This window comes from Rana temporaria, chromosome 13 (assembly GCF_905171775.1).
Source record: "Rana temporaria chromosome 13, aRanTem1.1, whole genome shotgun sequence".
Classification (NCBI taxonomy): domain Eukaryota; kingdom Metazoa; phylum Chordata; class Amphibia; order Anura; family Ranidae; genus Rana; species Rana temporaria.
In genome coordinates this window covers 88,202,545-88,228,111 of record NC_053501.1, presented here as the reverse complement: position 1 = coordinate 88,228,111, position 25,567 = coordinate 88,202,545, and the positions used below count along the sequence as shown (strand labels likewise).

Sequence of the window (25,567 nt, the reverse complement as noted above, 5' to 3'; positions counted from 1 at the left end):
TCTTTACAATTACTATACATATTCCTAATCGCATTCGCATAGTCCCATGCCACATCCCAGAACTGGGAATTTATATTTATCTATCTACCCGGGACGGTAATGCGTTTGGGAAATATCTTCCCCAGTTTACTGTGCAAAGCTCCATATGTATTATATATATTTTTCTTTAAATAATATTCATGAGATAACAATAAATAATATAGTAACAAGCTTGTCATAACTATGTGGCAATATCAGCAGCAAAAGATTTGGATTAGTGTAGCATTAAAAAGAAGAAAAGAATGCGCTGCATTACACGATGCAATAATTTACAACATAACGAATGTGCTATCTCTATTACGAACGCTAGTTTTACCAAAACGAGCGCTCCCGTCTCATAACTTGCTTCTGAGCATGCGTGGGATTTTCATGTCGTTAAAGCCCACACACGACCATTTTTTACAACCCGAAAAACGACAACGTTTAAAACGTCGTGAAAAAATAGAGCATGTTCAAAAAAAATTGGGCCATTTTTCAGAACACGAAAAATGCTCTGAAGCCCACACACTATCGTTTTAAATGACATTTTTAAAAAACTTGTTTTTTTACAACCCGAAAAACGATCGTGTGTACGCGGCATAAGACTTTGCACACTTTTTGTAATTTTTTTGAGGACTTTGTACATACTTTTGATGTATCCGTGTTTGCCCTGGTTCACATTGATGCTACTTTGAAATCGCGCTATTTCTCTTTAAAGGGGTGGTTCCCCCTAAAACAAATTTCTAACAATACATTCGTAAGACCCGTTACACTGCGGGTAGGCTGTCTTTTTTTTTTTTTTTTTTTAGTACATACCTCGATACCGCCGTTTCGTCCCTTGGCGGTGGGCGTTCCTAGTTGATTGACGTTCCTCCGACGGGCACATACGTGACGTCACGACTTTCCGAAAGAAGCCGAACGTCGCTGCGCAGGCGCCGTATAGAGCCGACGCTATACGGCGCCTGCGCAATGACGTTCGGCTTCTGTCGGAAAGTCGTGACGCGCAGTATGCGCCCGTCGGAGGAACGTCAATCAACTAGGAACGCCCACCGCCAAGGGACGAAACGGCGGTATCGAGGTATGTACTAAAAAAACAAAACAAAAGCCAGCCTACCCGCAGTGTAACAGGTCTTACGAATGTATTGTTAGAAATTTGTTTTAGGGGGAACCACCCCTTTAAGTAGTGCGATTTCAAGAAGCAAGGTCAGCGCGATTTCAGGTGCTACTTGATAGACATCTGTGTGGTTTCATACACGGATGTCTATTAAAATCGCACCTGCAAATCTGCAAAAGTAGTGCAGGACATTGGGGTTTATTTACTAAACGCAAATTCAAATTTTGGAGTGGGAGCAGATACCTGTCATACATAGGTACCCACTCACAGTAAACAAAAACATCCAAATGTGGTGGTGTGAAGCGGAACTTCCTTTTTTAGTAGACGTTTCCCCTTAAATCCTTCTTGTCTGTTATGTATTCTTATAAAAGAATCCTTCTAACCCCTTACCAATTACTCCCACATGTGTAAGTGGATGCTCCCTGGTCCTCATTCTCCAATTGAATATCAGAGAGTGAGCTAATCAGTCAGCTTTCTCTCTATAAATTATCGTATTATTAATATTATTATAAAGGATTTACCATTACCCAGCCACTGAAGTTGGGTGTGTCTTGTTGAGTGAGTGAGTGAATAACTTGTATAGCGCTACAAATGCGAACTAAATCACCTCAAGGCACTTGGCATCTGTTTTTTCCATTCTGTTAACCTTCAGAATAGGTTGAGTTTTTTTCTGAAGGTCAGGTGATCAATTTCCGTTCGGATGTTAGTTGGTAGTGCATTCCATAATCGCGGTGGACTGGAAATCGTCGTTCTCCTTTGGTTTTGTAGCGGGCTTTTGGGATTTGTAGTAGTTTTTGATTAGTTGATCGCAGAGCGCGATTGGGATTTTGTTTTTTTATTTTCTCTCTTAAATATTGTGGGGCGGTTCCGTGTACACATTTGTGCGTCAGGCAAAGGGCCTTGAATGTGATTCTGTCCTTTTACGGGCAGCCAGTGGAGGGATTTCAGGGATGGGCTGACTGGTTCCCAGGGTTTTTTCCCTTTTACCAGTCGTACCGCCGTATTTTGGATGACTTGGAGACGGGCAATCTGGTATTTTGGGAGTCCGAGGTAAAGGGAATTTGCATAATCTAATCTGGAGTTTATAATTGTTCCAACTACCACTGCTACGTCTTCTTTTGGGATGAAGGAAACAACTCTGCGTAGGAGACTTAGCAGGTGATGAGATCCGCTAACTACTGATTTTATTTGTGCATCCATTGTCATGTCTGAGTCAAAAATGACTCCGAAACTTTTGACTATGGTGCTTGCGGTGATGGTTTGTTGGGACTATAAAGTCTCGTACACGATCGGATTTCCATCGGACAAATCCGTGGAATTTTGTGCGAGGGGGGGGGGGGTGACCGTGAAATTGTTCTGCATACAGACGGCAGAACTTTTTCAGCCAACATACACAAAACTACATGGTTTTTCTTCTCTTTAGCGCCACCCTTTGGTCAACTTCTGCTAATGTTGTCTTATGATTAGCATTGGTTCGAAGCATGCGTGTTTGTACTTTGGATTTTAGTCCGACGGACTTGTGTACACACGATCGGATAATCTGACGGAAACACATTTGTTGTCGGAAAATTTGAGAGCATGCTATCACACATTTGTTTTCGGAACAAAAGTCTCTGCCACAGACTTGATGAGTGCAGACGAGTCTGCCACAGGACCGTGTAACCAAAAGAACACACTTTTCAAAGTTCCAAAGACACAGCTACACAGTACCAGGATCTTTCAGCCAGCCGGTAGCTCTGTGAGGTAGATTGGCCAGGATGCGTCCTCCAATTAAGTCCCCAATTATTCGGCTCCTTCCCACAGGCAAGATAGCACAGGACCACCCCTGGACCAGTAGGCCCCAGAAACTCCTGGGCCTACTTTCAGTAAACTGAGCCTCAGGCCAACAGGCCCCAAAGGCTGAAGAACTGCTAACACATCCCTGAGGCCAGGAGGGCGATCGGGTCAGGATCAGAAGACCCCGCCAGAACGGCGTCTGTCCCTTAAGTACCATCTGCCAGAATGCACAGCGGCGGAGACCACCCACTGGGCTGCTTCTGGGAAAAGAATACTAAATACACCCAGCCCATTGCATTTCCAACCTTGACCCATGGTGACAGCGACACCTACAGTCAAGTGGAAAATGTGCAACGCAGCTGAACTGGAACAGAAATCAATAATTTGACATAATCATTCCGAGCTAAACTACAGCTCAGATAACTTAAATTTAAAAATAGCGCCTACCCAACAGGAGCAGGGTGCTACATTTATTTTCCTTGCATTTCCCCCTACAGCGATTGCACTTCCAAGTGCACTTCTAATGCAAATTGGATTTGTGTTTAGTAAATAAACCCCAATGTCCTTTGATTGCTAAGTGTGTTTTTACATAAAAGTAAAAACATTTTTGTACAAATGACCAAAGTTGATCTTTAATTAATTTGACCAGTGGATCAGACAAGATTCACAAACAATAAGGCACACATAAATCTGCTGATCTGTATCATTCTGTCTTTGAGTGAACTGATTCATACTTCTGTAATGTAAAATAACAAATTTTATCTAATAACTAATTTAATATAAATGTACAGTATACTACTAAAGTAAAAAAGTAAAGCAAAAATAAAATCTCTGAAGCTGCGTACACACGACCATTTTTAATGTCCTAGAAAAAAACGACGTTTTTTTCGACGTGATTCTTGTCAAGCCTGCCTTGCATACACACGATCGTGAAAAAAATACTATACTCGAGCAAAGCATACGATATGGGGGGGGGGGTGACCATGTGTGGATACATGTAAAAGTACGTCTCCAGATATGTTTACCCCTCTCTTTATTCCCTCTTTACACTTTTTTGGGAGTTGCGAGGGTGTATTTTTTTTTTCTTCACACAATATGAAGGGATACAAGGGAGGATGACGAGATAAAGGATTTCCCCTTTCCCCTCTCTAAAAGTAAGGATACATATATAGGCAGTGGCACTGCTATAGAAATGGGATACACATTAAGAGGGGTAAACATATGTGGATAAGGGGGTAAAAACACACAATTTTTTATTTTTTTGGGGGGGGGGGGGGTGAGGGGGTTGTGTGGGCTGCTCTGATCTCTATGTCTCCAAGAGGTTTTTGAAGGTAAAAGAGAAGGCGTTATGGTATAGAGTGACCTACTTTAGGTGCATGATTTAGAGGATGGACCCTACTATGTACCCATACATGTATTATTGTATTATTGTACGTGTTTTATGAATGTGTTTATGCGAACCTTTAATGGTTTCTAATTTTTAAAATGTTTTTGTAAAGTCTGTAAAAGTTTATGTGTAAAAAAATAAAAATAATTTAAAACAACACATACGACGGCACTATAAAGGGGAAGTTCAATTCAGATGGCGCCACCCTTTGGGCTGCTTTTGCTGATTTCGTGTTAGTAAAAGTGTGGTGAGAAACAATTTACGCTTTTCAGTCTTCGTGCTTTATAGTCTGTTACAGCGTGACAAATGTGCTATCTCCATTACAAACGCTAGTTTTGCCAGAACGAGTGCTCCCCTCTCATAACTTGCTTCTGAGCGTGCATGTTTTTTTCAGCCTACACACGACCGTTTTTCACGACATGAAAAACGTCAACGTGAAAATCAACGAGAACATTTAGAGAATGTTCTAAATTTTTAATGCCCATTTTTCACGGCGAGAGTCTGGAGCCTACACACGATCGTTTTTAATGACCATTTTAAAAAATGGCATTTTTTACTTCATGAAAAAAGGTCGTGTGTGTGCGCGTTGTATAATGCACAATAATTACTTGTGAATAGGTAATAAAGTGACTGACCATTTATATCTGCAGGCCCTTTACTGCTCTGTCTGTGTCTGAAGCCTCGTACAGAAGACTGGTTTTCTCTGCAAAAACCAGCAAGAAAACTGCTTATTGCCGAGATTCCCGTTCGTGTGTACGAGGCTTTCAGGTTTCTCGTCAGGAAATCTGGCCAGAATCTGGACGAGAAAAGAAGAGAACCTGCTCTCTTTTTGCTCGAATGACTTTGACGCATGCGAGGTAGCTTCCACGGCATTGGTAGGGTGAAGCAAGATGGCGGCAACGGCATCGAATGTAACGAGCGCATGCTCGTCGTACGCGATGACGTCACCGCGTTCTTTCCTTTCAAGAGAACCGCGGTTCTTTTGAAACGGAAGTTTGTACACTCGGGCGGCAAGAGTTTCTTGCCAATAATTTCGTCAGGGAAAACGACTGTTTTTTCCTGACGAGATTCTCAGTCGTGTGTATGAGGCTTCAGTCCCTGTTATATGCATTGGTGCTAGACGGAAAAGGTATTTTAACAGCACCAAACTTCAGGCATTGTTCGGTGGACAGAGCTAAGACTTTTTGGAAAAATAATTTTAAGCTAATAAAAGCAGTTCTCAATCATAGCCTCTCTCATTCCGGCCCGCAAGCCAGTTGCAGATCCTCTAACCTGCCACATCACCTCCCAGTTCCATATTGACACTCAGCCTCCCATAGAGGGCCACAACCCCCTGAGACCCTTAGACCCAACGGTGCTGCCCAGTCTCCCACAGTGCCCCTAGGGCTCTACAGTGTCCCATGGCTTGCTGCAGAACTTCTCGCCTGCCATAGTGCCCCCAGCCTTCAACAGTGTCCTGCAGGGCACCTCTGCCCCTGCAGTGCCCTCCAGTTTCCCAGAGTGCCCCAGCAAAGTCCTTAGCCTACTAGGGAGGCTCTCTCTACAGAGACACATTCCCGCACAGTTGCCCCTAGCTTTCTTCAGAAACCTTGTCCCTTACTGGATCACCAAGCCTGTCCCCTGACCCCCTCCACAACCCCCATCCTCCACAGTGACATCCAGCCTTAAGGCCCATTTCACACGGGAGGTGCGGTGGCGGTAAAGCAATGCTATTTTTAGCGGCGCTTTACCCTTGGAATTGCGGCGGTATTCGGCCACTAGCCGTGTGGTTTTACCCCTGGCTAGTGGCCGAAAAAGGGTTAATACCGCCGGCAATGCGCCTCTGCAGAGGCGCATTGCCGGCGGTATGGCCGTGGTTTCCCATTGCTTTCAATGGGAAGGAGCGGTGGAGGAGCGGTAGACACACCGCTCCTTCACCGCTCCAAAGATGCAGCTAGCAGGACTGTTTCAGGTTGGTTTGCAGGCGCTATTTTTAGCGCAATAGCATCTGCAAACCGCCCCAGTGTGAAAGGGGTCTTACAGAGCCTTCCAGATTTGAAATACATATTTTGTAAACCCATATTTTTTGTGTGAGTATATATACTGTATATTAATAATGGGAAAAAGTTTCTCTACTAATAAAGAATAATCTATGTAGCAGGCTGCACCAACAATAAGACAATATTGTGTACAAGAATAAAAGGTAGAAAAATGCGGCGCTGAATAGGATATAGTAAGAACTATAATCAAAAACAAAGTGAATAAGGGAATGGGAATGCCCCTAAAAATAGTGAAAAACGTCTTCTGTGTATAGATGAAATTAATCAACTCATAACAACAATATTTAGTGAAAATACAACTAAACATAAGTGGTTATATGTGTATAAATATATCACAATGGACCGAGCAGGATGGTGCAAGTCCAGATAGTCACAATTATATATTAAACACACAGTGGTGAGATGACGTCCTGTATAACCAATGAGCAGAAAAGTCCCGTTATGCGACTATGCTGGAGCATGTGAGGTGAGTCGCATCATTTCAGAAGTTTAAAGGCTCACTGAAGGGTCCACTATACAATCCAGAGATAGCCAAGACATGTAAGAAATGGATACTCTTACCAGACGTGTTGGACACACTCGTCAGCGGCGGTATGTCAGTTAGGCATAAACGAAATCCTCAGGATGATGACATCCGTGGAAACAGCAATGGAGCTTCAGGGATATCGTTAGGGTCCAACAGAGGCGGCTCTAGGCTTTGTGAGGCCTTAGGCAAAACTTAGACATGAGGCCCTCTCACGCCCATAATTGGAAAAATAATTAAACCAATAACAATTAATACCAGCATCCTTCTTCCCGATGCTGGGCTCTCCCCTCCAGTGGTGTAGCGTGAGTTGTCAGTGTTTGGGGCAAGGCAAGTAATTGGAGGACCCTAACCTGTGGATTTGTAGCTCCAGTCTGGTCACATGATCCACTGTGTCAATCAGTGATGGCTGCAGGGGAGAGGAGAGAGTACTTGACAATCATTGGTAAGGCCTGGAGCAGTAACATCACCCACAGGTTCCCATGTCCCATCTGTTGTTGGCGGTTGTATGTCACCAACCTCAGAACCCCTAAACCTTAGGTGCTCCATTGTACAAATCTTGACCAGCCACTGTTGTAGAATGCTTGGGCCTGCACTCCCCCTTACTGGTAATGAGACCACCCATCAAAGTTATAAGCAAATAACAACCATTGGAGCCTCTGGCTGGTCTAGATCTGTATATGATAGCGTTCTTGGAGACTCAGGTCCCTTGGATTTTCCACCAGGTAGGTAAGAGGAATGTAGCACCTATAGGGCCCTTTTTCATGCCCTGAGATAGTTGGGAAGGTTTAAAGGGTAAGTTCACCATTTCACACAAAATGAAAAGCTGAACTAACTCCAAGTGTCCTGGCCACCCCTCTAGACCTCGCTGTTCATAGTGTCCATGAGGCCCCATGCTTCCAATGTAGAGGTCCATGGTCTTTACACAATACATGATCCTGGAGGCAGAGGGGGGGGGGAGGACAGAGAAAGGGGAGTAGAGGGGAAGGGGAAAGAGGACATAGGGAGGAGAGGGAGAGGTGAGAGAAAGGAAGGGGGCAAGAGGGCAGAAAGGGGGGAGAGAGAACGGGGGAAACCGAGGGAGGGGAGGGAGAGAGAGGACAGAGAAAGGGAAGGGGGAAGAGGACAGAGTAGACAGAGGGGGAGAGGAGAGAAGGAGGGGAGAAAAGACAGGGGGCAGAGAGGATATAGAGGGGGGAGGTGAGAGTGAACAGAGGGAGGGGGAGAGGATAAAGAGAGGGGGGAGGAGAGAGTAGACAGAGGGAGTTTAGTAGAGAGAGGGTGGGGTAATCAGAGCAGACAGAGAGATGTGGGAGAGGATGAAGAGAGGGGGGGAGAGGAGAGAGTAGACAGAGGGAGGGGGGTAGAGAGAGGGTGGGGGGATAGAGCAGACAGATGTGGGAGAGAATAGAGAGAGGGGAGTGAGAGGGAGGGGGGTAGAGAGGTGGGAGAGAATAGAGAGAGGGGAGGGAGAGGATAGAGAAAGGGTGAGGAGAGAGTGGACAGAGGGAGGGGGAGAGGATAGAGGGGGGAGAGAAGAGTGAACAGAGGGAGGAGAGGATATAGAGAGTGGGCAGAGGGAGGGGGATAGAGAGAGGGTGTGGGGGAGATCAGAGTGGACAGAGGGAGGTGGGAGAGAGTAGAGCAGACAGTGGACAGAGGGAAGAAAGAGAGAGAGGAAGGGGAGAGGGAGAGGGAGGGGAAGGGAGAGACAGAGGGAGGGGAGAGGATAGAGAGAGGGCATGGGGAGAGAAGAGAAGGGGAGGGGGCGAGAATAGAGAGCAGGAGGGGGAGAGGAGAGAGTGGACAGAGGGTGGAGGGAGAGGATAGAGGGAGGGGAGGGTGGATAGAGAGAGGGTGTTGGGAGATCAGAGTGGACAGGGGGAAGTGGGATAGAGAGGATAGAAAGAGGGAGAGGAGAGGAAGGGGGGAGAGAAGAGCGTGGACAAAGGGAGGGGGAGAGGATAGAGAGAGGGAGAAGAGAGAGTGGACAGAGGGAGGGGGAGAGAGGATAGAGAGGGAGGGGGAGAGGATAGAGAGGGAGGGGGAGAGGATAGAGAGGGAGGGGGAGAGGATAGACGGAGGGGAGAGTATACAGAGAGGGAGAAGGAGAGGATAGAAGGAGTGGATAGGGGAGGGATAGCATGGACAGAGGGAGGGGGGAGAGAATAGAGAGGGAGGGAGTGCATGGGGGGAGCATAGCGTGGACAGAGGGAGGGGAAGAGGGGGGAGAGGAGAGAGTGGAAAGAGGGAGGGGGGAAAGAATAGAAAGAGGGAGGAGGATAGAGAGAGGAAAGAGGGAGGGGGAAAGAGGGAGGGGCAAAGGATAGCGAGAGGGAGGGGGAGAGGATAGAGAGAGGGATGGGGAGAGGATAGCGAGAGGGAGAGGATAGAGGGAGTGGATAGGGGGAGGATAGCTTGGACAGAGGGAGGGGAAGAGAATAGAGAGCAGGAGGGGGAGAGGAGAGAGTGGACAGAGAGTGGAGGGAGAGGATATAGGAAGGGGAGGGTGGATAGAGAGAGGGTGTGGGGAGATCAGAGTGGACAAGGGGAAGTGAGATAGAGAGGATAGAAAGAGGGAGAGGAGAGTGAGGAAGGGGGGAGAGAAGAGCGTGGACAAAGGGAGGGGGAGAGGATAGAGAGAGGGAGAAGAGAGAGAGTGGACAGAGGAAGGGGGGGAGAGCAGAGGGAGGGGAGAGAGGAGAGGGAGGGGAGAGAGGATAGAGAGGGAGGGGAGAGAGGATAGAGAAGGAGGGGAGAGATGGTAGATGGAGGGGAGAGAGTGAGGGGAGAGGATACAGAGGGAGAAGGAGAGGATAGAAGGAGTGGATAGGGGAGGGATAGCGTGGACAGAGGGAGGGGAAGGGGATAGAAGAGGGGGGAGAGGAGAGATTGGAAAGAGGGAGGGGGAAAGAATAGAAAGAGGGAGGTGGAGAGGAGAGAGTGGAAAGAGAGAGGGGCAAAGAATAGCGAGAGGGAGGGGGAGAGGATAGAGAGAGGGATGGGGAGAGGATAGAGGGAGTGGATAGGGGGAGGATAGCTTGGACAGAGGGAGGGGGAGAGAATAGAGAGCAGGAGGGGGAGAGGAGAGAATGGACAGGGGGAAGTGGGATAGAGAGGATAGAAAGAGGGAGAGGAGAGCGAGGGAGGGGGAGAGAAGAGCGTGGACAAAGGGAGGGGAGAGGATAGAGAGAGGGAGAAGAGAGAGTGGACAGAGGGAGGGGGGAGAGGATAGAGAGGGAGGGGGAGAGGATAGAGGGAGCGAAGAGATGGTAGACGGAGGGGAGAGAGTGAGGGGAGAGGATACAGAGAGGGAGAAGGAGAGGATAGGGGTGGATAGGGGAGGAATAGCGTGGACAGAGGGAGGGGGGAGAGAATAGAGAGGGAGAGAGTAGATAGGGGGAGCATAGCGTGGACAGAGGGAGGGGAAGAGGATAGAAGAGGGGGGAGAGGAGAGAGTGGAAAGAGGGAGGGGGAAAGAATAGAGGGAGGTGGAGAGGAGAGAGTGGGAAAAAAGGAGGGGCAAAGGATAGCGAGAGGGAGGGGGAGAGGATAGAGAGAGGGAGAGGATGGACGGAGTGGATAGGGGGAGGATAGCTTGGACAGAGGGAGGGGGAGAGAATAGAGGGAGGGAGTGGATAGGGGGAGTATAGCTTGGACAGAGGGAGGGGGAGAGAATAGAGAGGGAGGGAGTTGATAGGGGGAGTATAGCTTGGACAGAGGGAGGGGGAGAGAATAGAGAGGGAAGGAGTGGATAGGGGGAGCATAGCGTGGACAGAGGAGGGGAAGAGGATAGAAGAGGGTTGAGAGGAGAGAATGGAAAGCGAGAGGGGAAAGAATAGAAAGGGGGGGAGGAGAGAGTGAAAAGAGGGAGGGGGAGAGGATAGAGAGAGTGGATGGGGGAGGAGAGAGTGGATGGGGGGAGGATAGCCTGGACAGCAGGAGGGGGGAGAAGCAAGAGTGAACAGAGGGATGTAGGTAGAGAGGACAGAGGGGGGGGGGCGCAGAGGGAGAGAGGATGGAGCAAGTGAGGAGAGAAGAGGAGAGGAGAGAAGAGAAAGGGGGTGAAGAAAATAATGGGGGAATGGAAGAGGCTTATCTGGCAGAGGAAGGGGGGCTGCTGACATGTGGTAATTGGGATATGTGGATACAGTGTTCAGTGGGTATCAGGATGTTCAGGGCTCACACTGCAAAGCCATTGAGACACGTTGTACTATGAGTGAGACCCTGGACTGATACACTATGCTTCCCCCTCCAGCCTTGCACTAAGTTAGTTGCTAGTCCTCCACAGACATGCTGGACATTGTAGTCCCACTCCCACAGACTCCTCTACACAATGGGGCATACAGAGACCACCTTCTGCTCCTCACCTTGGTGACTTGGTCCTCCCACGACTAAAGGCAGCAGGACTTTGAGGGAGAAGCAACTTCTATCTCTCCCACGCTCTCTGCAGTGCAATCTGGGATTTGTAGTCTCTCTGCAGAGCACAGGCACCAGACGGCCTAGTTGAAGTCTGTGTGCCTGTGCTCTGTGAGAGAACTACAACTCCCGCCATGCACTGGGGCCGCCATCGCCGACTTTAGGTGGAGCCCTGGGAGCCAGGCAGCCTGCTATTGGACGCAGGCAGCCTGAGTCTGCCCACCATCCACCGCAGAAACGATAGCAATGTCACTTGTTTGCCCGCCTCTTCTGCCGCAGCGGAGGCTCAGCTCCCTCAGTCTATGTGCAGCTGCGCGTCCGCCGCTTGCGAGTCCCTGTCTGTCCCGCACAACAATATGACACAACACGTTAAAGACAAATTAGGCAATCGCGCGACGGCGAGGCCCTTTCTGTGGGCGAGGCCTAAGGCGATCGCCTATTTTGCCTAATTAAAGAGCCGCCTCTGGGGTCCAACGTCTTTGGGTCTTGTATGTCCAGGATAGGGTAAACAGCAATGGAAACTCCTCATAGAGGGCAGTGGGGAACATGGAAAGAATAAAAAAGAGGCTCCACATAGTGTAGTTAATCCCAATGGGAGATAAAAAAAGCCTTTAATGGCATAAGTAAAAATAGGATAAAACAGTAAAAGTACAAGCCCTGTGATCACAAAAAGATAAATAGCAAAGCGTGGTGAACAAGTAACTGTAGTAGGCTATGTACCCGTTTAGCTGTATTAGGCTATGTACCCTATATATATACTGTGTATATATAGCATATTTTTTTATTTACTGTTGAGGCATGGAAGGTTTTGCTTTGGAAGATTTTGCCGTAAAACAGTAGCCATCATAGCTGTTTGGGGTAAATATGCTTTATTTCCTTTTCATAAGCCCATGTATTCATTCACAGAAACCACAACAAGGCCTATGGTAACAGCCTTGTACACACGTACGAGATTCCCAGTGGTAAAAAGTCCACCGGGAAACCAAAGGGGAAAACCGAGAACCTCCTCAGTAACTTTTTCCATACACATGACCGGGTTTCCCCACAGGAAAACTGCCATGAGAGCTTTGGTCGGGAATCCCGGCCATGTGTATGCTCCATCGCAGTGTTTCCCATTGGAAAACTGCCGGGTTAAAAACCCGGTGGGAAAAAAGAGAGCTGGTTCTCTATTTTTTCCCATCAGTTTTCCTGTTAGGAAAACTGCGATGGAGCATACACACGGCCGGTTTTCCCGGTCAAAAGCTCTCATGGCAGTTTTCCAGGTGGGAAAACCGGTCGTGTGTACAAGGCATAAGAGCTGTGAAAATGTGGAATAGCTTTAAAAAAGGCCTGGATTCTTTCCTAAATGTACATAATATAACTGGGTACTAAAATGTATGGGTATAGTTGATCAGGGGAAAATCCAATTGCCTCTCGGTGGACCAGGAAGGAATTGTTTCACCAGCTGTAGCAAATTGGATCATGTTCTGCTGGGGTTTTTCACCTTCCTCTGGATCAGCTGTGGGTGAAGGTATGTGTATAGTGTATATGAGATTGTGTTATAATTTTATATATATATATATATATATATATAATATATATATATTGGTTGAACTAGATGGACTAACTATGTAACTATGTATAAGCCCATATATTCATTTACAGAAACCACAACAAGGCCTATGGTGATCTTCACACCAGAATGGAACAAGATCTTTACTGGAGAGGCTATTACAATGACCTGTGATGTGAGGTCGATGGCACAAGGAGTTTTGGTCTATACCTGGTACAAGGATGGTCACTGGTTACATACAGGGAAGAGCTATACAATTCAACAAGCCCAACACTCACACAGTGGAAACTACCAGTGCCAGTTAGGTACCAGTGCTAGAAGTGACTCAGCTAGACTGGATGTCGATAACGGTGAGTCACATATTTCCTTTTACTAGTGATTTTCAGCAGTGGCGTAGCGTGGGTTGTCAGCGCCTGGGGCAAGGCAAGTAATTTGCGCCCCCCTAACCTGCAGACTTTTAGCACTCCCCGAGTTGCTTCCTTTCTTACAGTAGTACTGACCAACCTGATTCCTACACTGACCACTACACTAACCTACCCGATGCCTACACTGACCAACCTGATTCCTATCCTGCCCACCCCACTACACTACACTGCCCACTAAACTCCACTACACCACACTGCCCACCCCACCACACTACACTGCCCACTACACTGCCCACTAAACTCCACTACACTGCCCACTACACTACACTGCCCACTAAACTCCACTACACTGCCCACTACACTACACTGCCCACTAAACTCCACTACACTACACCACACTGCCCACCCCACCATACTACATTGCCCACTAAACTCCACTACACTACACTGCCCACTAAACTCCACTACACTGCCCACTCCACTACACTGCCCACCCACTACACTACACTGCCTACCCCACTACACTACAATGCCCACCCCAATACACTGCCTACCTCACCTACACTACAATGCCTACCCCACTACACTGCCTATCTCACTACACACCCCACTTACACTGCCCACTAAACTCCACTACACTGCCCACCCCACTACACTGCCCACCCACTACACAACACTGCCTACCCCACTACACTACCCTGCCTACCCCACTACACTACAATGCCCATCCCACTAAACTACAATGCCCCACTACACTGCCCTCTCCACTTCACTGCCCACTAAACTCCACTACACTACAGTACACTGCCCACCCCAGTACACTGTCCACTAAACTCCACTACACTACACTGCCTACCTCACTACACTGCCCACCCGACTACACTACACTGCCTATCTCACTACACACCCCACTTACACTACAATGCCCACCCCAATACACTGCCTACCCCACTTACACTACAATGCCCACCCCAATACCCTACCTACCCCACATACACTACAATGCACACCCCACTTACACTGCAATGTCCACCCCACTTACACTACACTGTCAGGCATGCTGCATGTTTGTTCGCTGGCTGAAATGAATGCATGGATCTGAATGTGGCGTGACTAGTCTCCTTAACTGTTCGCTGGCTGGCGGCTGCTCCCTTCTCTGAGACGACTCACTCACCTGCTTTTTTTCCATCAATCAGTCGCAGTTCCAGATCAGGTGTGTGGCCTATTAAGATGGGTCCCCCATCGGATAGTGCCCGGGCTGGACTGCACAGGTGCAGCAATCGGAGCCGCTGGATTCTCAGAGAATGATAGAACACCGGTGTGGTAAGGCAGAGAGTAGGGGGAGATGGCGGCGGCTCAAATAACGAGGTGGGACGGAACTCCGGGAACAGCCTTCGCGCATGCGCTGCCCACGATCATGGACAGGCCCGTCGCACCATATGACTCCATTTGCCCAATCACAGGGCACCAGCTAAAATAAACATGGCTGCCGGATCACAGGGGACACAGTAAATAGAAATCGGAGGATTTAGGCAAAGAGACACACATGGATGCAGGATTTCGCCCCCCCAAATGTTGCGCACAGGGCACAGGGCCACTGCCCCCCCAAGCCACTAATTTTCTGTATCAAGAAGACAATTTAAGCAGTGTCACAGGTCATTCTGGAATGCTATGCATTGGAAGCCAAGTGAGACTTGAAAAGATTTGTAGAGAGCTGTATGGAGGGAGTTTATGGATGACATAATTAGTAGATAGATAGTGGTTGTGATTCCTCCCAGTAGTGGATCATAATAAATATATGTAAACTGAGTGGGCTTTCGGTTTGTAAAACGTAGTCCCAAAGCAGGTGAGTATCATTAAAATTAGTGGGCTCATGTGCAAGATAAAAAGTGGGTCCCTTGGCATTGATAAAAAAAAAGTGTTGCACTACGAACTTTAGGCGTGGCTAAAATTGTGCTAAATATTGGGCGTTGCTCAGGGGAGGGCTGGCAGCCTTAGGCCTGGGGGGCAAGTCCAGTCAAGTGGCCCATAGAGCGTGGAAAAGTGATGGATCGAGGAAAACAGTCTAAGATTTTTCATGATCACAAGAGTCCGCACAGAGGCCCCCTTACATCAGAGTCCGCACAGAGGCCCCCTTACATCAGAGTCCGCACAGAGGCCCCCTTACATCAGAGTCCGCACAGAGGCCCCCTTACATCAGAGTCCGCACAGAGGCCCCCCTTACATCAGAGTCCGCACAGAGGCCCCCCTTACATCAGAGTCCGCACAGAGGCCCCCCTTACATCAGAGTCCGCACAGAGGCCCCCCTTACATCAGAGTTTACACAGTGGCCCCCCTTACATCAGAGTCCACACAGTGGCCCCCCTTACATCAGAGTCCACCAGTGGGAGGTGAGCAGCGGCCGTGAACTGTGTTAACAGAGCTCCAGCAGGCATATTCCTGCTCTGCAAAAACAGCATTTGGTAGTGGCGGCCGGTGGCTGTTCACAGTGTCACCAGCCCGGGGGGAGATTTCAACCCTGCCCCCCCTGCCAGCCCTCCCCTGGCGTTGCTTAAAAGGGGTGTGGTTTGATAGAGTCTGAGATGCCTTACAATGTTAAATAGGGAATTTACAGTGTGGAGTGTATGGCGGTGGGTAGTATGTACAGGAGAGGAGTGTGGAGTGTATGGAGGTGGGTAGTATGTACAGGAGAGGAGCGCGGAGTGTATGGAGGTGGGTGGTATGTACAGGAGAGGAGTGTGGAGTGTATGGAGGTGGGTAGTATGTACAGGAGAGGAGTGCGGAGTGCATGGAGGTGGGTAGTATGTACAGGAGAGGAGTGTGGAGTGTATGGAGGTGGGTAGTATGTGTCATTGGGCAGTGGACAGTGTCACTCATTTTTTATTTCTATGCATTTATTTTTTTACAATTTCAATTGTTTTAAATTTTTTCCCACAATGTTTTTTTTGGTGGTAGTGTTGATACAGTGGACAGTGTTGGTAGGGCGGGGGTGTCTGTAGTTTTTTATTTTATATTGTTTTTTTACAATTACATTTTTTACTTGATTGTTTGATTTTTTTTTTTAGTTCTGTTGGTGGGCTTTGGTGAGATAGCAGGGGTCTAGAAAGACCCCTGACATCTCGCCTTTTAGACAGAGAAAGGGACTAAGGACAAAGATTCCCTCGTCCCTTTCTCAGCAGGCTCAGCATTGAAAATGAATGAACAGGAGTCAGCAGCTCCTACTATGCTCATTTAACAAAGGACACAGGAGTGATTGGTACTGATCGCTCACTGTGTCTGATTCAAGAAAGGAAGGGGCCCGTAAATGACATATTTACCAGCCCCATCCTCTGCTCTCCATCCTGACAGATCCCCCCAGCAGCCAGCAGGAGAGGAGAGAAGGAGGGGGAAGGCAGAGGAGGAGCACACAGGGGGCTGGATGAGAGGCACACGGAGGGGGGGGGGGGCGGAGGAGCACATGGAGGGTTTAGCTGTGCTTCTCTATCCTCTTCTTTTCCTGAGACACTCTGTGACCAAGATCATTTTTCATATGTGCAATGGTGGCTGTACACGCTTTGATAAATGATTTATTTTCTGATTGAACTCTTCTGTTAGGAATGATCGATACATATTTGACAACCCATTCAATCGATATGCCACACATGGGGAAATGGATTTTGATTTCTTTCAATACTATTTTTGTTTATGATAATTAGTTATTGATCACATCTCTATTACCACTATGTAATTTCTTAATCTGACCAACGGAGGTACCATCGTATTTACTAACAAAATATTTAGGTGCTGTAGAATGATCCAAACATACACAATGTAGTGCCCTGGCGGGTTGACTCAGTTTTGATTAAATCTGATCCAAAATCGATTAAAAAGGAAGTTATGGCTTCTCAATTGTTTGCAGATTTGATTGTTTTGATTTAGGGCTGTGGAAATTAACTATAAATTCCTTGATCAATCGTTCATTTTTTTTTGATCGATCGAAATTCTTTTGATCGGTACTCAGCTCTCCGCCGGCTTCCGGGTCTTCAGGGAGTTCTGTCGGAGATCCGGTGACGTTACGGACACCGGCGGGGCTTGCTGTGCCCATCTGAAGGGCTCCTTTGCTGTGCCTTCATATCTGTATGCCGGCGGGACCTTACTATCTGCCACACGCAAGGGCTGTTACACTTCCCTCTACCTTTCCCTCTATCAACCTGGGATTCTACAACCATCCACTGGGAGTTGTGATAGTTCCCTTTACAGGACATCTACATGCTGACGGACTGATGTTAACCCCTCCTCATCTGGATTCAGCAGTGGTATCGTTGTACACATTTTTATACCAGTATCATACTTAGCTACATGTTTTTATGACTGCTTTTGCTGCCATTTGGTATTACTTGCACCATTTTTACAGTTTATGTAACTACATCGATTTTATCTCCAGTGCAATATTTATTTTGTTACCTACTTGAAGACTATAAAAGTTTTAATGCTATTCCCATCGAGCGCTGCCTTTGTGTGTTTTTTGTATCCTGCTATCCATTTTTCCAGTGGTTGGTAGCTGCACTGGGAATCAGTGTTCAAGGAGGTCAGCTAAAAGTAGTTGGATCTGTATGTGCGTTATAATAAATCGAAATTAGTCGATTAATCGATTAAAAAAAATTGATTAATGGAACTCGAAAATTTTAATCAGTAACAGCCCTATTTTGATTGAATCGTGCATTGTTTAGATAATGGAATCAAATAGGTAGATTCACGTAGATTGGATTAACTTTAGGTTGGCCTAGCCTAGCCTGTTTAGGCTACACCGGCCTAATCTGTAGGGCAAAGTTGATGATTCACCAAGCATTTGCGCGCCAATGTGCGCCGGCCAAAACTTAAGTTGGAGGCTTAAGCCGGTGCAAGTGGAAGTGGGTGTCAACTTATGTAAATGATTGTCTGAGCGTGGTGCAGTGGCTTACGCCCGGCCTAACTTCAACGGAGCATGCGCAGTGATGTTTTACCCGGAGCACTTTCTTGTGCGCATGCGCGCATCTAGGTCGGCCGAACTTCCTGTTGTAGGCCGGCCTATTGGCTAGGCTCGAGTGTACAAGTACGGCCAGACATGCATCCTGTCTTTGCAAAATTACATCCTGCTTTCCACCCCCCCCTGAGCTTGGTAATTTTGCCCCTTGCGTTCAGTTTGTGACTTACTGAATTACTATGTCTGCTCCAGTGGCAGCTCCCGTGTCAGCTCCTGTCACCCACAGGAAAAACAACTTTACACCCCAGGAGAGGGCCATTATTATTGATGGGATGGAGGAGTTCTATGAGTCCCTCCATGGCCCTTCCAGCCGCAATACGACGCGTGCCAGGCGTCAAGAGATTTACGATACCATTGCCACCAGGGTCAATGCCCTTGGCAATGTCCCCCGCCTTGGCCAGCATATTTTAAAAAAGATTAAAGAAATGCGGCTTCGGGTGTGGGAGAAGGTGGCCACAATCAGAAAGCACCGGACTGGCACTGGGGGTGGACCACCCTGCCCTGTCGTGCTGACCCCGGAGGAGGAGAGGATAGCCTGGTGTCTGCACAGGGAGCTTTGAGGGTTTTGATTCCCCGGAAGATGTCTTGAGGACAGGTAAGTGTGTTTTAAATTTCCTATCTGGTGTGTAGCATGTGTGGGTGGGGAAAGGGAACATGTGACAAGTGTGTGGGTCCCCCAACATGTGACTGCTTTATGTCATCCACAGATGTGCAGGATGAGGCGGGCCCATCTGGGCTTGTTGGCCGTCCCACCACCTCTTCTGAGGAGCCACATGAAGCCCCCCAAGATGTTGTGGAGGAGAGGACAGTCCACACCAGGTCGATTGAGGTGGTCTTGGACGACTCGGTGGACCTAGGCCAGATCGGGCATATTATAGAGGAGTGTATTGTGATGGTTGGGCCCTCCACCACCTCCACCCCCATTATAAGAAGCCCCTCTCCCTCACCCACCAGCAGGGCCACCACCACCAGGGGCTCCCCCTACACCCGCTCTGTTGCCTCTTCTGGCCCCAGGAAGGCGACTAAGAAGACCAGGGGTGTTGTGGGCGACGTGCAGGAGCAGATCGCCCAGGACCAAACCCTCCAGACCCAGCATATGGGGGATCTAGCTGGGGAGATGAAAAAAATTGCACAGGATGCTGGCCATCTGAGGGAGGCTGTGCAGGATTTGAGCTGCAACAGCTCTGCAGTGGCCACCTGTATGGTCGACCTGGGCACCAAGGTGGATTGCCTTTGTGAGGCTGGTAAGGCCAACACCGCTGCGGTGCAGGAGGAGGGGAGACGGAGGCTGCGGAGTGAGAGGGCCAACCTCACCCACCAGCTCAGGATGCAGGCCCAAACTAACGTGGTCCTCACCAGGATTGCCGCTGCCTTGGAGGCCAGGCAGCCGTCACCTGGCATTAGTGTGCCACCTCCCGATCCAACCCCAGGCTCCGCCAAGGCAGGCGTCACCTAGCAGGAGTGTGCCACCTCCTGATCTCCCCCCCCACCCCATCTCCCACCCCCCCACCCCATCAAACACCCCCCACCCCATCTCCCACCCCCCCACCACCCCAGGCTCCGCCCAGGCAGCTGAGGAGCCAATCTGCTGCCACCAGGCGAAGCCAAAGAAAGGCTAAATAAAAGCCTTTATTTTTTTTGTTGTTTTTTTTAGCTTAGGTCATGAGCTGGATTATTATTTATTTTTTGCTCAGGTCATGAGCTGGATTATTATTTATTTTTTGCTCAGGTCATGAGCTGGATTATTATTTATTTTTTGCTCAGGTCATGAGCTGGATTATTATTTATTTTTTGCTCAGGTCATGAGCTGGATTATTTATTTTTAGCTCAGGTCATGAGCTGGGTTATTATTTATTTTTTGCTCAGGTGATGAGTTTTTTTATTTATTTCTTCCAGCACACGGTGAGGAGTGCTGCTTCAGTGTGACTGGTGTGTGAATGGGGGGGGGGGGGTGTCACTCCTGCTGGCAAAGGGGTGTCACCCTCTGCCGTGTGAAAGGGGTATGAATGTACAGTGACATAATTGGAGCCTTGGCGTGGCATTGCTGCTCCCAAGTCCCGTCCGGTGTCCTTGGGTCTAATCCAATTAGATGAGGATGAGATGTGTCTGTGCTAGGGACCCCAGTGGTGTGAATGTGTGCATTCTACTTGTGCCATGTTTAATGTGTGTTTTTAACGTGTAATTATATCCCCTCTGTGAGCCGTGTTCTGATTGCGGCTCCCACAGCAGACGGATTATCCTCAGTTAGGGGGGGATTGTGTGGCTCAGGGGTCAGGTCATCATGTATGTCAATGCAGGGCCCTTTCTCACGGCGTAGTTGTGCAGAATGCAACATGCACCGATGATCTGGCACACAAAGTTTAGGGCATACAACAGGGCCCCCCCAGACTTATCCAGGCATCGGAAACGGGACTTCAGGAGGCCAAATGTGCGTTCCACCACTCCACGGGTACGTGCGTGTGCTTTATTGTATCTTTCCTCTCCTGGGGTTTGGGGGTTCCGGTATGGAGTCATGAGATGGGGTCCCAGTGCATATGCAGAGTCACCTGGAAGGGAAAAGACAGGAGGATGTTAGTCATGCATGTGCCCCTCGTGATGTCTGCATCATGGGGGGGGACAGTCATACCTGACACCCATGTCACTCACCAACCAGCCAGCTGTCCCCATACATGTTCTGGTTAAAATCTGTTGGGATGTCGCTTTGACGGTATATGAAGCTGTCATGGCTGGATCCTGGGTGTTTGGCACGGACGTGCCATATGAGGCATTGGGCATCGGCTATCACCTGTACATTGATTGAATGCCAATGCTTCCTATTGCGGTATATGTGCTCTGTCTCACGGGGGGGGGGGGGCCGTAGTGCAATCAATGTCCCCCACGGTGTGTGGGAATCTGTCAATTCTATAGAAATCTCCATTGCCTTCTGCTGCAGATGCTGCTGGGTGGGTCTGATGAAGTGGTGGGACATGCGTCTAAGGATTGCAGGGACAACCTGGTGCACACATCTGCTCATGCTGGTTTGTGACATCCCAGCCACACCTCCACTTGTTCGCTGAAAAGATCCACTGGCAAGGAAATGGAGTGTTGCCAGGACCTTGATCAGTGGCTGCACTGCTTGTGAGCGTTGTGTTGGGCTGGTGAGTTCATCCTGCAGGATTCTGGTTAAATCCAGGATGGCTTCACGGCTGAATCTGTAGATGCGATACACCTCTGCTTCCCCATGGCAAAGACGTTCAGGCGCGTTCGGTAGATCCGCTCCCCTTCCCTCCTACGAGTCCCTTGACCCATTAGTAGTGCTAGGAGCACACCTGCCCCTGGCATGTTGGCACACAGATGTGTTGTCCTGCAAGTGTGGGTGCTCGGCTTGCTCAGCTCGTCCGTAACGCTGCTGCTGGAGCTGCTCTCCAGCTGACCTGTGTCCTGGTGCAAAGTTAGTTCACCTTTTTGGTGGAATAACTTTAGGCCTGATGTAACACTTGATTGCACCGGGCTTAGCCTAAGTCTGGCGCACTTTCCTTCGCGAATCGCCTTATCTCCGCAATTTGCATATTTAAATAGGAAATCAATGCAAGCGGAAGATGCGTCGCGCCTAAATATGCGCCTGGCTTAAAATAATTGCATCGGTCGAAAAAAGCCTAATTTCAGGCCTATCTTGTTCTGTGGGTACCGAACAAATGCGCGCCGGCGCATATCTACACCTACGCCGCCTATCTGGAGATAAGCCGGCCTAACTCTTTGTGAATCTACCTAAAAGTGTGTATGGCCACCACAAGTCATAAGAGTGCTCAGTATGGGCCAGATTCACAAACAGCGGCGCAAATTAAGTTACTCAAAACGTATGTCACTTAAGTTACGGCGCCTTATTTTTGTGTCGTAAGTGCCATATCCACAGCGCATTTGCGCCCCAAATTGCGCAAGCGTAACTTAAATCCCGAGGCATAAGGTGGGGTTATTGCAAGTGGGAAGGAAGTGGGCGTGCTCCATTGTAATGAGCAGTGACCCCATGCAAATGAAGGGCCGGCCATACTGCGCATGCGCGCACGAAATCTGCACCTCACTGGGCATGTGCAGAACTTGGCTCGGCGCAATCAGTGAGATAGGAAAAAGGCCAAGCGCACTTAGTTTGAGAATCGCCCTGTGTATAAATAGCCCCAGACAAACACACTTCCCTTGCAAATGTACATCCCTGTGTTCCCCTTTGCTTCTGCTCTGTCGTCTGTTGGTGTGTGTTGGTGAGTTTAGTGTTAGTTAAAATATTTGGAGGAGTAGTAGAGTGTAGTAGTTGTGTGTTTTTTCTGATTGTATTTTGTGTTTGTTTTTTCGGACTTTGTTTTTGAATTTGTATTAGCTGTCTGCTTGTGTGGTTTGATTTTTGTGTTTGTTTGTTGTGTGAGTATTTTTGTTTGTTTGTTGTGTGAGTATTTGTTTCTTTTGTTGTGTGAGTATTTTTGTTTGTTGTTTTTTGTTGGTGCTGAGTGGTGGGTGTTATGGCACCGAAAGCGCAGGAAGCTTAATTTTTCTACCACAGAGAAGCAGATACTTGCTCGGTCCATAGCCCGATATGGGCGTTATTTGCATGGCCCTGTGTCGTGGAAGAATTTCCTTGGGCTTTGCACAACCATCCACACCGCGCCAAAATGTGCACTTCCAGCGTCTCAATGCGCACAAAGCACCAAACAATTCCTTCATGCTTAAAAGCACGTTTGTATCAAGCTCTTTGTACAAGGAATGTGAAGTACTTCATGGCACCAGGAAGAATCAGAAAACAATGCTGCTTCTAGCTGGAATCTCAAGCTTCTGCCCTCAGGACAGGAAACCAAAAATCCTTTATTCATTGCAAACAAAAGAATAACAAAGCAGGAAGTGATGGCCCCAACAGCGAATCACTTCCCTTAATACAAAATCACATGGCAGGAAATGACAAACAAAAAGGGGAGGGCACTCAAAGAAAGGCAGGGGAAAGAAAGTGCACACACCCCATCTTGGCCAGCATGGATCCCATTCAGACATTGTTCAAAGTAAAACAATATCTGAATAAAGATCATTCTAATTGTTCATATAGGCTTCAGACAATCTGCGGGGACACTGCTACTGCTGTTGTCAATATACGGTACAAGTACACCAACAAGGCAGATATCAATGTCCTCTCACACAGATATGTATCCATAACGGATAACGAAGCCTGCAAGAGAGATATAATAGGTTTCTCTCGTTATGCGGACTTCGCTTCTCTAATGTGTATAGTCATTGGAAAGCAAGCAGTCCAGCGCATTGCGCTTGATATCTACAAACTAATAAATGCCCACACACACAGAGAACACGTATCAATCCCATAAGAAGGTTTTCATACTGACCGTTTTACTGCTGGTCTTGATTCAACCCAAGTGCGCTCTGCTAGAGCGCTCCTCGATTAAACATCAGACACAGGGAGACAGATGACAATCTATAAAACACACATCCTAGAATATAAATGTCCACATATATAACATTTTCCACAACACCTGAGAGCCGGAAGACCTCCCCGGCCAAGAGGAAGGAGATCATCCAGAAAATCACGGATCAGATCAATGCGGTGGGGGGGGGAGACGAGGACCCCCAGTGGGATACAAAATAAGATCAACGATCTTTAGAGCCTGGTCCGTGACAAGATGGCCAAGATCAATGCCCATGCCACAGGCACTGGAGGAGGCCCAGCCTGCCCCGTCACGCTGAGTGAGGAGGAATGGGCAGTGGCCCAGTGTTTCCACCCTCAGCAGGTGGTGGGCCTGCCTGGCTATCAATCTGATTCTCCTGTGAGGACAGGTACGTTTTGGGTTTTTCTATCTGGTGATTAGCATGTGTGGGTGGGGGAAGGGAAGATGTGCCAAGTGTGTGGATCCTCCAACCTGTGATTGTTTTGTGTCCTCCACAGATGGCCAGGAGATTGCTGGGCCATCAGGCCAGGAGGTTGCTGGGCCATCAGGCCAGGAGGTTGCTGGGTCATCAGGCCAGGCTGCTGCACCATCCCCTGGACAACAGGCTGCAGAAGAGTCCCAAGAAGGGCAGGAGTCCCCAGGGGAGGGGAGTGGCCACACCTCCCCTCATGAGGAGGTTGAGGGGGAGGAGGATGAGGGGGTGGAGGCTGAGGATGAAGATATGGACATTGCCAGGCAAGTTCTTTTGGCCTCGGATTTGTTGACCCTTGAGGCTACCCCTGAGGCTGGCAGCAGTCAGGCCACCATCAGGGGTAGCCCCTCCCACTCCTCCCCCAACAGGGCTCCACCCACAAGGGTCTCTCTCTCCCCTCCTCCCAGGCCACAAGCCTCAGCTGCAGGCAGGATGGCGACCCATGAGACCAGGGGGGTGGCCGAGCGTCTGCCGGCCAATCTGCAGAGGGACAATGCCCGGCAGACCCGCAATCTGGGTCAGATCAAACAGACTCTGACCCAGATGGAGGACAGCCTGGGTTTAATTAAGGAGTCACTCAATGATGTGGCCGCAAACTCCTTGGCGGTCATCACATGCATTTGTGACCTGCAGACCGCCACAACAGGCGTGGCCCAGGAGATGAGTGTCCTGACCCAGGCTGTCCAGGACAATACCCGGGCTGTCCAGGCCAATACGGCTGCCCTCACTCTCAGTCTGACCAGGATAGCAGTGGCTTTGGAGGGCAGGCCAGCAAGAGGACAGTCACCAGGGGAGGCTCCTCCTTCCCCTGCTCACCCACCCCCCAGGATGATCCTCCTTCCCCTGCTCACCCACCCCCCCAGGATGATCCTCCTTCCCCTCCTCACCCCCCCCCAGGAGGCTCCTTTGGTTGGCCGTGGCCGTGCCCGTGGGCGGCCCAGGCGTAGCTCATGCCGCCGCCGTTAATTTTTGGGGGTACTTTTGATTTTTTTTTCTTTTTTTTTTAGTATACTGTACTTATGATTTGTTTAATGTGTGTGAATGATGTATGAATGTGGGGGTGGCATTCCTGATTAAATAAGGATGTCACCCTCAGTTTTGGTGGAGTAGGGATCCCCAGGACCAGGGAGAAGTGCTCCCAAGTACCATCGGGGGTACTTGGATCTAATCCAATTAGATGTGCATGTGATGTGTCTGTGCTAGGGACCACAGTGGGTGTGCATTCATGCATTCTCATTGTGACATGATTAATGTGTGTGTTTACTGTGCAAAGATGCCTTCTGCGAGGCGTCTCCTGGCTGCTGTTCCCTCAGAAGAGGGGGTACCCTGGGTTAGGGGGGGATTGTCTGGTTCGGGGGTCAGGTCATCACGTATGTCAATCTCCAGGCCCCTTCTCACTGCGAAGTTGTGCAGCATGCAACATGCACCGATGATCTGGCACACAAAGTTTGGGGAATACAACAGGGTACCCCCAGACTTATCCAGG

At 48.8% G+C, this 25,567-nt stretch overlaps 1 protein-coding gene across 6 annotated transcripts in view; it reads left to right on the top strand.

The window, feature by feature from the left end:
• The window catches only part of LOC120920481 (Fc receptor-like protein 3), a 224,045-nt gene that overhangs the window by 120,820 nt on the left and 77,658 nt on the right, over positions 1 to 25,567 (top strand). For all 6 annotated transcript variants that reach the window (XM_040332601.1, XM_040332595.1, XM_040332599.1 and 3 more), the window contains one exon: positions 12,921 to 13,178. In XM_040332601.1, the coding sequence (XP_040188535.1) occupies positions 12,921 to 13,178 (258 nt within the window). The remainder of the gene's footprint in view (positions 1 to 12,920; positions 13,179 to 25,567) is intronic.